The following is a 14,097-nucleotide window of genomic DNA, read 5'->3' on the forward strand; positions in this document are numbered from 1 at the left end:
CAGGTACATCAATAGTAGGAGCAACACGAGCCAGCAGTACAAATATGAGCACAGAAGAATTGATAAAGGCCATGGAAGAATTGAAACTCCAAGTGTGAGAATTGAAACGAGTGAAAGAGAAATTGGCAAAAGTAGAAGAGAATTATGATAAATCCAAAATAAGTGTGGCAGAGAAAATAAGGGAGGTTAAAACATTAGAGAACAAAGTGAGAACATTAGAAAAGGATCTCACTCTTGATAAGCCTCTCACAGAAATCAAAGGAATTATTTGGGCCAACATAACTCAATCCATGAGTGATGTTTGGCCATCCATCCAAGTTATCTATGAGCAGATTGACTTAGTGAATGCAGCACATGGAGAAATTCAAAAATCAAGAGCTTTGTTAGGAAAATTGCCTCACCAAGCCAACTAGCTCATACATTTTTTGAATAACAGAAATAGGGAACAATTGGAACAACTTGGCATCCCAGACAAGACAGATACAATTTTGGAAATCAAAAGAGTTCTAACCAAGAGAACTTTAATGCAGGATTTGGAAAGAAGATGCCAGGATATGCAAGTAGAAATTAATTCTTTCATGGAAAAGTTTATAGTTTTGCAGGATAAAGGGCTACCAAGTCCTTTCGGAAATAATGATCGATTAATCAAGCACATAGATTATGTACACAAATTGAATAAATATGTTGCAGATCAAGCTAGTTCATTAACAAGTGATTCAAGAATAAAAGCACTCCCCATAGACCAAATTCTCTATGATAACTTAGAGAACTTATTTTATGTTGAGCATGAGGTAAAACATTTGTTTCATCTCCAGCCTAATTTTTTCAGATATACAGAAACTGATGAAACCCTGAGGAAACTTCAAAAGCATAAATTGTTAGAGCAAAAATGGTTGGAAGACATGTTGGGGCTTTTGTAAATTTCTCTTGGGTAAAACATAGATTTTGGGCTATTTTTACATGATAAGATAAACAAAGATAAATGAGGGTCAAGCGGGTCGAAGTGTATCTGATGAGGGTCAAAGAATGTCCGACAAAGACGGAGTAGCCAACATAGCATCAGTTTATCTTTTCCCCATTTTCGAGACTTTTGTCTCTATATGTTGTAAAAAAGGGATTAGTAATCACTAGATATTATCTCAATCAGATTTTTTGTAAGATATTTTGTATACATACCCCCCCAAAATGAAGTATTTGGGGTTGGTGAGAATTCCAAGATTTTGCTGTAATAGTGAACCTTTGGAATAAAAAGCTGTTGGAACCATCTATTGTCTGGCCTACTTGATGAGGAACTAATGGGAAAGACTTGTCACAAAATTCTTGAATCAAACTCCAGATCAATAAGTTCGTTGTGTCTCATGTTTTACAGTTTTCTGGTTTGCTATATCATTTTTGTTTCATAATGTGAATGGTAAAGAAAAGGATTAATTGAGAGTTTGCTTAAAGTGCACTCTATTTTCAGTCTTTATTATTCTTTGTGTTTTCTTCAGAATTAATATAAGCAGTGAATTCTTAATTGCTCCTGCTTCGTGGTTCATTCATGTTATCTATTTGCTAAGGAATTCTTAAATGCTCCTTACGAGTAAAAATCCATTTTCTTTCTTTCAATATGTTGAAGGATTATTAACTGCCCTTCATCCATTTGAGTCAATTCCATCTGATTCCAGCCTATATTTGTTCCATGTTTGACTACCTTGCTGTGTGATACCATCCTCTGTTAAGAAACCTAATACAGAAAGCTACCTTCTTTGGCTCCATCATGCCTAATGGACTGAACTATTGAGTTTGCCTCACTTTTCTATTGAATCTCACCACCCAAACTCAAAACAAAACCCTTGAACTTCATAACTAGCCTAATATCCTTAAAAAACAAAGCTAAAACATAAAGAGAGAGCCCTCTCTCGATATAGATTGGCTAGATTCTGTATCTAAAAGATTGGTCTGTGGTTACCTCGGTCGTATTCCCTTTCTTACAACTTTTGGGAACAACCTGAGTGATAACAGGCATGATATATTGTTTGTAATTCTAGTGCATGTTTGTAATCCTAGTAGACTTATTGTAGTTTCATTATTCAATTGAATGAGCTAATAAAAGTTATTTTTCTAGTAATCACAATTGGCTTTTGAAATTTATACAATTGATAAGTAACATATCATAAATAAAAATTGATTCTAATACCACATGTTATATTAAAAAAACATATTACTTACATATTTTAGTTGAAGTATAGACAACTATATAACTACAATTAAAACCTAATTAATTATAATTAACTACTTCAAATAGAAAATGTAACACTTTAATATATTTCTAACTTTCACCTAAGATCCTCATCCACTTTCTTTCTTCTGCCTACGCAAATGTTTACTGCCGAGGATATTGACCTTCCCTCTCATCCTTAAATTAAAAATAAAAATAAAAATTATAATATATATTATTTTAAGAATATATATTTAATAAAGTTTTAAAAGTTTTTTAAATTAATGAATAATTGATCTTTGAATTATAAGTTTATTGTAAATTTTGGTTTCTCTATTTCTAAAATTTGAAAATGTTAGAGTGAAAAAAAGAGTTAAAGAGTTTTTTTGATAATTCATTTACTTTTTTTGGTTATTTATGAATATATATAATTAATTTTATAAATCTTATCAGTTTATTATAATTTGATTTTTGAAAAATTATTTCATATTTACTTAATCATAATTTTAGGAAACAAATCCCTTAGAAATAAGAGTTTGTTGGAAAATATTTGAAGTTAGATTGTATAATTTATAATACCTATTTATATTACATGTATTTGACCACTTCTAAATATAGACTTTAATGGCAACTCATCAATAGATAATGATAATATTACAACTCATGAGAAAGTATTATTCTACATTGTAATTTTATAGGGACTTATAGTCTAACATTAACCATCTCATTCACATCTCAATGAAAATTCTAAATAATTAGACCATCAAGGAAACATGAACTAGTGCATAAAACCATTTCATTAGTAATCTTAAATTTGAAACTTCTAAATCTAACATCAATGGAGATATTCTTAAAAAAGGGTAAGTATGGATTTTGAATGATCCATTTCAAATGAACCTTTGAAAGATATTAGAATTTGTAGGGGTAAACAAATACCATGTCTAATCATTCCCATGGTAAAAGCTCAATAAACAGAATCAAAATTCTTTATGAACAAATATGATATCTAAAATCCTATGAATTTAGACACAATTAGGTTTCAAACAACAACTAAATGAATAGTTGATTTGATTGTGGATAGCCTATTGAGGGGAGTAGCTTTTTTCTTAGTATTCTTAATTTCTATTTCATCATTAATATTTGATATCTCTAGTGTAAGCTCCAAGATGGAAAAGTATGTGAAAGGAATTTCAAATTGAGCTTTTGGATTCTTGAGTTATTGAATGGTTCATCATTTTACTTGGTGGTGTTTTTGGTTTACAATTAACCTTTTTTATTTTATAGATGTAACATTTTTGGTTCACTATTAACCATTTTTTATTTCATTAGTGTACTAGCCCCACTTATTTTATAGAAGTTCCTTAGTCTTTGACTCATGTTTCAATATAAAAATAGTCCCCAACCATCACCTTGAATAATAGTTTGAAATACTTCTTTTCTTATTCCTTTATTCAAAAGTATCCTTGCATGTGTTTGAACCACATAGTATGATATGTGCAACTTCTTGACATTTTAATTTCATTATAAAGCACTTAGCTAGTCATAATGAATTGTTTTGTTAAGCATATCCGAAATATTATTTGTATTCCCACAACTAAGACAACTATGAAAATAAAACTACTAATTTTCCATGTAAAGAGCTCTACTATAATGTTGACATTTATAAAAAAGACCTCAAGACTTTGATCAATAGATATATTGTTAACATTCTTAAATTCTTGAATCACTTTTTAAGTCTTTAAATTTTCATGACAACATCCCATGCTCAAAAACTAAACTTATTTTGGAGTAATTTGGAATATAAAAGATGTTGAGTTTGTCATATCTCAATCCATGTTAATTTTTGTTTAATATAAGGTATGGTGAATGTTTTGAATTTATTTTATTCCTCAACTTATTTTGGAGTAATTTGGAATATAAAAGATGTTGAGTTTGTCATATCTTAATCCATGTCAATTTTTGTTTAATATAAGGTATGGTGAATGTTTTGAATTTATTTTATTCCTCAACAATAGGTATGGAAAAGATATGATTCCTTTAGAATTGAAAAAAATATAGATAAAAGTACCTATAGAGATTCATATTTTCACGAAAGAAACATTGCAAGAAATTGCATCCAACCTAGTAATTAACATAATTGACATAACATTCTCTTTTCCCATTTTAGGGTACAGGGCTACATATTATATAGAATATGAAAAAAGATCAATAGCTTCATTTGGAGCCAAAGGGAACATATTTGTAAGAGATTAGATGTCTAAAAGTTGGAATATTAAATTAGCACAAGTAGGAAGAGCATTTATTCTCTTCCTATCTTGGTAAAGTTGTTAAGAATGGTATTAATGAAAACAAGATAAATTATATCACATCATAAGTCCCTAAGATGAAAAGTTTGAGAAAAGAATAAGGAAAACTATTTTATCTTATAGGGCTATAGCAACCAAAATTCCATCAAAACTATCCTCTAAATAGAAATTTGAAAGTTTTGAAAACAATTTTAAAAAATACACACAAAAAATTAAGATAAAGAAACATCCACTAGTTTAAGTTTGAAAGATCAACCCATAAGGGAATTGAAGTTTTTTACCCACTTCTTTTTATATAAACTGGATACTAACTATGAAGAAATGAATTTTTCATTAAGATTGAAAACTAATGTGTTTCTTAGTTAAAAATCTCAATTGAGCATTCTAAAAGATTTTTGATGGTGTATGTTTCAATGTAAGACTATTCCTTACTTGCTTCTATTGGAATAGGTGTAAGAATATTTACCTTTTGTTGTAGATTATTCTCTTACAATATTAATTTTATATTATTACTATTTTTAAATTATTGGAATAGGTGTAACAATATTTACCTTTTGTTGTAGATTATTCTCTTACAATATTAATTTTATATTATTACTATTTTTAAATTACTTGCTAATAGGTAGATGAAAATTTGTAACTAGTTGTATCAATTCAAGTTAACCTAATTTTAACTAGTTATTATTTGAAATATTTGTTTCAAGATCATTTAATAAAACAATTTTTATTTTAATAATTAGAATTATGTTTGTTTCATATACATTTTATTCTTAAATCCTAATCAATTTTTTAAAATAAAATTACATTTTGTTATTAGAAATAAAATAACATCTATCATTTAAATATACTAAATTTAAAGTTCATTCACCTATTAATAACTAAATAATTTCACTTTTATTTTGAACAAATTCTTTTAATTTTATAGAGGCTTAGAAATAAAATTTTAATCATAAAAGGTTCACCTTGGAATAGATTATTATCAGCTTTTGTTGTAGATTATTATCATGAAATATTAATCATTTTTTGTTCTTGTTATTATTACTTTTTGATGTAGATTATTATTATGTAATATTAAGTATTTTTTGTTCTTGTTTTTCAATTAATTGCTAAATTGTTGATGTGAAACTTAAGCTACCATTTCAATTCAACAAACCTAATTTCATGTGTTCTTATTTTAAATACATGCTCTATTAATATTTAGTAAAATAGTTTTTATTTTAGTAGTTTGATGTATTGTTTATTTGGTATTCGCATTCTATTGTTAAATGGTGATATATTTTTAATGTATAATTGTATTTAGTTGTGAAATATAGAATTGTTTGTGGGATTTAAATATTTGAAATATTAATCTCATTCATCTATTGCAAGCTAGGAAAACACATCAAATAATTTTGTTGTTCCAAATAAAAGTAAAGCTAATTACATCTTAAATTTGGGAAATTGGGTTTTCTAAAATGCATATCTAACACTTTCAAAATAAAAATAAGTTATAATACCTTTCAAAATTAAAAACAACTTAACTAATCTTCTTGAAATCATCATATATCCCAATTTAATTATCTCAAATTATATTACAATTTTATGGTATCTATACAAAATAAAAAACATTAAATTTTAAATTATATTATTTTAAAAATAAAAATTATATAAATATGGTAAAAAAATCATAAATTTTTATATAATTATATTGTGCATTAATCTTTTATACTACATTTTGATGATATTTATGATAATAAAGAAAAAATAAAGTATTTTTAAAAATAACAAGATCTTTGTTTTTAAAAATATACTCTTTTTATATATTATTATGTTATACGCTATTTTTATTAAATAAAAAATTAAAAAAAAAATATTAATTAAGATGTAAATATTTTTCATACAATCAATATATATATTAAATAGAATAAAAATAATATTTCAAAAATACCTTCTTATTTAATATTATAATTACTAGGCTACTTTAATATTGATTTGGTCGTACATTTTAACGAAGATCCGTTGGACGCCATTGAAACAAGTAAGGTATGACAACCTTCTAAGATTTCACATAGAACAGTACCAATGTTAAGTGAAGTATGCTGCAACCATCTAAACCCTCAAGAGTTTAGCCATGGTTAAGCAACACAACTCTAAGACAATGAAGAAACGACATCCTATCCACCTTGGCTGTAGAGCAGATTCACTGGTGCATTAACAGAAATAGCATTAAACATAAATCTTAAATGTTGTGGGAGTCAGCTACAAAAAAGTTTGAAAAGTAGCTGTGCCCATGTTACCCCAGACATGATGTTCATTCAGGCGTTGATACCCACAAAATTCATCCATTTGGCATTGATAAATTGTGTAGAACAGCTAAATTGATTGACCCACTTATGCATAATCTTAACTTTTCTGAATGGCCTCGGAAATATATCATTATGCAGGTTAGCACAATCACCTTAACTCATTTAATGGATGTTATTTTTAGTATCAGTGATCGTGGTGTCATTAACGGTGTTACCATACAAAGGCTGAACCTTAAAACTTACATTATAACAAGATTATAAGAAATTCATTATTTAATGGTCATTTTTATTTTTTATTATTCAATCAAATGATTGAATAAAAACCCTTTTTCTAGTACATATATAGTAATTTTATTATTTAATCAAATGATTGAATAATGACTCTTTTTGTATTAATCAATCACAGTTGGTTAGTGGCCATGGCATCTATACTGTGTGTAATTTTACAATTTTATTATTCAATCAAATAATTGGAAAAAGTTGTCTTTCTATTACAGTTGGAAAAATTGTGCAATTAAAAATTGATAGATGATAAATACAAATTGATTCTAAATTCACTAGATAAATATTAATAAGTGGAAGATTAATTTTCTCTTATTTTTAAATTAAAAAAAAAATAAAAAAACACTCTAAAACAAAAACAAAAAAACAAACTAAAACAAAAATTATAATATATATATATATATATATATATATATATATATATATTATGGAACTTATATAGATGTTTACTAATAGGCAGATTAATCTTCTCTTATTTATAAATTAAAAATGGAAAAAAAATAAAACAAAAATTTATATATATATATATATATATATATATATATATTAATTAATACTGTCTTGTGATTTTTGAAATTTTTATTTAGAAAATTTAAAAAATTAACTGAGAGGTTTTTTTTAATGGTTTATTTGTTTTGATTTTTGGTTATTTATAGATATGAATGATTAATTTGATATAACATATTAATTGGTTATATATATAATAAAATTGATTTCATCTTCAGTTAATTATAATTTTAAGAAATAGACTAAATATAAACCAGTGCTGCATGCAGCCAGTAGTCCCTGCCTGAGTTTGCCAGAACAATACAATACAAAAGCTCTCTGGTTGGTTTGACAAAGAACTAAAGTGTTCAGTTTAACCCAGAATAAAGAGGTTGGAGAAAGAAACAGTAAAGCACTTCTAAATAACCAAAGTGTTCAATTCAACGCGGAATCAAGAGGTTGTAGGTAGAACAGTAAAACACTTCCAAATAACTAAAGTGTTCAATTTAACACGGAATTGAGAGGTTGGAGAAGTTAAAATAGAATATGTAATCCAACTTTAATGCTTAGAAATGGATGAGTTACATCTCAATAAAGTATTCAAATTACAAGAGGATACGTCATCAAAGTACCTTCGATATGAATATAGCCTGCACGAATAAAGAGTGGAGATTCCAAAAGAGTGATAACCACTTGGAAAGCATCCAACCTAATGTATCCTATTCTAATTCTGTTCCATGCATAGGTCCTAAATATTGCGATGGAGCTCGATAAAAAAATACACAGGGAAGAGCTCTATTTCCTATATAGATTAATCTAATTCTAATTCTTTATTGAAGATAAGTTTATAACCAAAACCAGTTGAAAGTGAAGCATTGCTGGGAGCTAGTATCTCCTCAAGAAAATTACTTCAGGGAACAGAGTGCTCTCATAGCCTCGAATCGCGGCTCTCTCTCGAGAAACTTCTGCTCACCATAGACTTTCATATAATCTTTTGAGACGAACTTTGGATAACTATAGCCACTTTGGGCATTCATATTATTAGTGTCATTTTCATTGCCATTCTGCTTTGTCGCCTTCATGATCACCTGTGGACCTGGAAACACCTCCGCATTGGTCGATGGGTTATAAAACGCTACGACTGACATTCGATTCGCGTCCTTCTTAGAAAGCACGCGATGCCACATGCTCTTGCATTTCCCATTGGTCATCACCTGAATTGTATTCAGGCGCAAACCCCGTCATTAGTAATTAGATAAGTTATATATACACCGAAAAAACATTTGATATTTGAATATATACAATTTATATACCTCCAGCTGATCACCAATGTCGATAACGAGTGCGTGTCGAATGGGTTCGACGTCGAACCAAGTGCCGTCCTTCAGAGCTTGAAGGCCACCCACTTCATCATCTTGCAGTAGCAGAATGACTCCGCCAGCGTCCAAGTGGGGGCGCAGCCCATCGAGAAGTTTTGCCCTTGGGCATGGCGGGTAGTGAGCCATTTTTATGCCAAAGAAAGGGGCTTTGCTGTCGCAATTGCCCCCTGCTATGGCTTCTTTCAGATACCCTTTCTCCAGTCCCAGATTTTTGCAGATTATATACAAAAAAATAAAGTAATGCTTACCTAAGACGAGTGCCAGAGGTTTGAAGGAACTCAGCGGGATATCTGTTTCGCACGAGGAAAAGGGCCAAGTACCTGCATGCCGAAATGGATTGTTAGATTTGTCGAGGCAAGTGAATTTATGAAGAGCGGGAGAAAATCTTGAAAAGAAATCATGAAAACCTTAGAAAGTTGGCAAAGATTCAACTTAGCATGATGCATGGTGTCAAGAAAGTGGACCCTGATGAGTAGCTAGTTCATGGGCGAAGTCGCATGACGAGAAAGACCCCCAGAAAACGTCGGTTGAAGGAAGAGTACGTGAAACCCTAACCAGGTTGCATAGAGAGGCATAACACTTGAAGGAGGAGTCGGATGAGCGATAGAAGGGCGCGGGAGGTAGAGGCAGTTACCTTTCACCCACCTTGAAGTCCATTGCATCGTCGATTTGTTCCCAAGTTTCCTAAGTCGTCTATCATCTACGGGTCCCAAGAACCGCATCCACCATTGAAGAGTCGTTGATCCCATTGTAAAGGAGGCTCCAAGTGTTAGTTGTCTATGAATGGAGGCAAGATTCCAGAAATTTGGGGTACATGTAACCACCTCCAATTTAATGTTTTCTGATGCAGGAGCATCCAACTCTGAGGAGACAGAAGGTGGTTGACAGTGTCATGGAGAGACCAGAACACACAGTCACATATGCATAGTTGGACATGTGTCAAAAATTGTCGGTTGTTTTATTTTGTTTACTCGTTTTATTTTCCAGAAAGTCGATAGGACCCGGTAAATTAGAACTGTGAACTGTTATTTTTAATTAGGAATTAGCATCAGAAAGTAGGGTGTTAATTAGTTAGTGTCTTTATGAAATGTATTAGTTAAAAACAGTTACAAGTTGCTGGCAGTTATCCATTCTGTTGGGGTAGTTCTACCTTAACAGAACTTTAGTGTTTCAGGGGTTTTAAAAAGAAAAACGATAAACATTGTAGGGGATTCCCCAGCAACACAAAGAAAGAGAAATACAGTCATTCCCAAATTCACATTTTTCATTATTCAATTTCACAATTATTGCACCACTATATAATTAATTTTTTTCATGCATCATAACCTAATTCCTGTGTAACAAGTTGGTATCGGAGTAACAGAACAGCGAGTAAACAAGAGTAGCGAGAGCCACAAATTATCACCTATAGGCATAGAAGAACGAAGGACTGCGAGTGCAGATAGAACCCATATGGAGCAAATAACCAACAACGTAGAGTACATTTATACAAACATCGTTTCCAGGAGGAATCGAGCGAGAGTTCGGCATTCAAATACATTTTCAGGTAACCAAGAAAATCAAACCCTCACATCTTATTTGAGAACAGAGCAAACCACGGCTGTAGCAAATAAGCATTTGAAATATTTCTTTAACCTACTGTAAATAATTAAATACAGTCCAAGAGACTCACATTTCTTGCAAATAAAAGTTTCATTAAAGGAATAGACCAGACAAGTACCAAACAGTGCAAGGCTTGAAGCCATGGCATACCCATAAAGGGTTTAAAGAAAAGCGAAGTGACAAATTACAGAGTTCAGGCCGAGACCAAAATATAACGAAGAGGGTTACACAGATAACGGAGACATTCCTTTTGTCGTTCAGGAACAGACCACCAAGAACACCATACCTAAAAACTACAAATAAATTACAGTCGACTACAATGGGGAGACACTACCCGTGAAGAAGGAGCTCGAACGTTTGCTAAGACGCGAGGAGCACATTGAGTCACAGACCCAGCTACCTGGAACTGCCTACCACAAAAACAAGAATAAGTTAGAAGCTGTGAAAACGTAAATGACCATTTGGAAATCGAAATCTGAACAGGGTTGGAGTAAAACCCTTACCTGAGCTAAGGGAAACATATAGAAGACAACCATAACGACCACAACTTGAAAGACCCGTAACAAGCACGTCAGAGCCGGAGGGAGAAGGTCTACAAATAATACAACAGGGAACCATTGTTTACCTGAAACACGAAGTGAAGCGCGGAAACGTGGAGGAGGGCCTGTCACAAGATAAATCCATTAATCCAACAATAAAAATCACATTTGCATACAGAAAAATCAGTTAAAAACGCAGAGAAACAAGACCATTATCGTGCGGAGTAGAGGGCGCTCTCACAGGCTGCAGAACCTTACCTCCATAACAATCAAGAACTAGAGACATCCATATGAACAGGCATTCGAAACCAGAACCACGAAGAACAGGAGTTCCCATACAGTTGTAGAGCTAACGTTTTCGGCGCAGGAGGAGCGAAAGTGACGAATGGAATGATTAGAGTTGACAAAAGGGTAAGGTATATGCAAGGGAACCGGCAAGTGTAGGTGGGTAACTGGTGAAGCCTGGCGAAACCCTAAACCGAATACAAAGGAAGCGTATAGTTCATTAAAGTCAACCATAAAGTTCATCCAGGATGCGGGTACAGTCGAGCGGAGATATCTCATAAACGGCGGGAGGCCATCATAAGTGGTATCAGAGCTAGTTTCTTGAGTTAGAACCAATGGAACAGGTAGAAGGTGAAGGTGAAGGAAGAGGAAGAGGAAGAGGAAGAGGACGAGTAGTCCGTAGGGTAGTAGATGATGGACTTCGAGAGGAGATTTGAGTTTTGCGTGAAAGATTGGTAGTGGTGGAGGCTGGGGGAAGGAGAGACCCAACAGATGACAGTGATGAAGAAGTAGTTGAATCAGAGGACGAGTTTGAAGGAGTGACACCGGAACTTAGATTGTTGAAGTCAGTTTTGCTATCCAGTCATAAGCCAAGGCATGAGTTGCCTACTTATGACGGAAGTTTGTCTGCAGATGTGTTATTAGATTGGCTGAGTGAAGTCAATAAATTTTTTGAGTTTGAGGAAACCAGTGAGGACAAACAGGTGAAGTTCACCGCCACCAAACTGAAGGGACATGCGTCCTTGTGGTGGGGCAGCGTTCAGGCGGAAAGGAAAAGGCTACACAAACAGCCTATAAAGAAGTGGGCCAGAATGAAAGCAAAACTGAAGGAGAAGTTCCTGCCAAAAGATTACCAGATCATGTTGTACAGACAGGTACAGAACTTGAAGCAGAGGGGAATGACTGTTAAAGAATTTACAGAGGAATTTTATAAGTTGAATTTACGAGCAGGATATGTGGAAGACACCCCGGAGAAAACAGCCAGATTTGTGAATGGCTTAAGGGGGGAAATCTTGGATGAAATTGGTATCCTTTCACCCCGGACATTGGATGAAGCCTATCAGTTTGCGCTGAAGGCAGAAGAAAAAATTAACCGGAAGCAAAATGCCAGAAGAGGAGGTGGAACTGGCAGGGGGAAAGGTAAGATGTTTGGAAGAGGCCGAGGTGCAGGTTCAGGTGAAGAAAGCAGCAGCTCTAAATCTGCTGGAGCAGCAGAAAAAGACAATAGCACTAGAGGAGGACGACCACCTCAGCGGGGGCGAGGATATGGTCGGGGCAGGGGAGCTGTCCAGTGCTATCGCTGTCACAAATGGGGACACAAGTCGTATGAATGTCCTGAAGGTGAACCAGCAGGTGGGAGAGGAGCTTATGTTGCTCAGCCAGAGGATGTTGAGGAGACACCTCAAGAAGCAGAGAATACACCAGAAACAGGCGAAGCCTTGGTGTTAAATAAAGTGCTGTTAAAACCAGCAAAAGAAGTTGCAGAACCAGATCAGCGAAAGGCTTTGTTTCGCACTGTTTGCAAGTCGCGGGGTAAGTGCTGTAAGTTGATTATTGACAGTGGGAGTACCGATAATTTAGTAGCTGTGGAGATGGTAGAAAAGCTGGGATTAAAGAAGTTAAAACATCCTACTCCCTACAAAGTATCGTGGCTGCAGAAAGGGCATCAACTGTTGGTTGACGAACAGTGTGAGGTGGAGTTTCAGATCGGTAAGTATAAGGACAAGATCCTTTGCGATGTTATGCCAATGGATGTCTGTCACTTACTGTTGGGACGACCTTGGCAGTTTGACAGAAGTGCAGTTCATGATGGAAAAACCAACTGCTATAAGTTTGTGAAAGATGGGATCAAGCATACGCTTGTACCCATCAAGGAGGAAAATACAGCAGAAGCTAGTGGAGTGAAAGCACTGCTGTTAGGCGGAAAAGAATTTATAAAACAGATTGAGGACAGTGAGATAAACTTTGCTGTCATAAGGAGACCAAAGGTAGTGGTACTTCATACACAGGTTTCAGATTTGCCTGAAGAAGTTCAGAAGTTGCTGCAGGATTTTGGAGACATTGTGGTAGATGATCTTCCAGATGAATTGCCACCAAGGAGAGGTATTAGTCACTGCATTGATTTTATACCAGGAGCAAGCCTGCCAAACAAAGCAGCTTACCGCATGAGTCCTAAAGATCATGAAGAAATTAGGAAACAGGTCCAGGAGTTGTTGGACAAAGGTTTGATTCGAGAGAGCATGAGCCCATGCGCAGTACCAACTGTTTTGGCTCCAAAGAAAGGAGGAGAGTGGAGAATGTGTACGGATTCTAGGGCTATTAACAAAATTACTGTTAGGTACAGGTTTCCTTTACCTAGGATGGACGATATGATGGATTGTTTGAGTGGAGCGGCTTATTTTTCGAAGATTGACTTGAAGAGTGGATATCACCAGATCCGGATTCGGGAAGGAGATGAATGGAAGACCGCTTTCAAGACGAACGAAGGCTTATATGAGTGGCTGGTGATGCCTTTCGGTTTGAGCAACGCTCCCAGCACGTTCATGCGTCTGATGAATGAAGTGCTGAAGGAATTTAATGGTAAGTTTGTAATAGTTTACTTGGATGATATTCTGATTTTTAGTAAGACTAAGGAGGAACATTTCAGACATTTGCAGAGTGTGTTGAGGAAGTTACAGCAGAACAAGCTGTTAATTAATTTGAAGAAGTGTACCTTTTTTCAGCGAGAACTAG

The 14,097-nt window shown here is 33.6% G+C and overlaps 1 protein-coding gene across 1 annotated transcript; it reads right to left on the reverse strand.

Moving 5' to 3' along the window:
* Nucleotides 1-8,464: 8,464 nt before the first annotated feature.
* Nucleotides 8,465-11,416, reverse strand: LOC149186901 (1-aminocyclopropane-1-carboxylate oxidase-like). Its single transcript, XM_089409495.1, has 5 exons — nt 11,338-11,416; nt 11,044-11,204; nt 10,941-10,950; nt 8,873-9,258; nt 8,465-8,773 (listed from the first exon to the last, which is right to left on the reverse strand). The coding sequence occupies exons 1-5, from the start codon at nt 11,414-11,416 to the stop codon at nt 8,465-8,467; spliced, it is 945 nt and encodes a 314-aa protein (XP_089265621.1).
* Between the last annotated feature and the right edge of the window lie 2,681 nt (nt 11,417-14,097).

Source organism: Pinus tabuliformis, chromosome 3_1 (genome assembly GCF_031772625.1).
Source record: "Pinus tabuliformis cultivar Carrire ecotype Pingquan chromosome 3_1, CPIR1, whole genome shotgun sequence".
NCBI lineage: Eukaryota > Viridiplantae > Streptophyta > Pinopsida > Pinales > Pinaceae > Pinus > Pinus tabuliformis.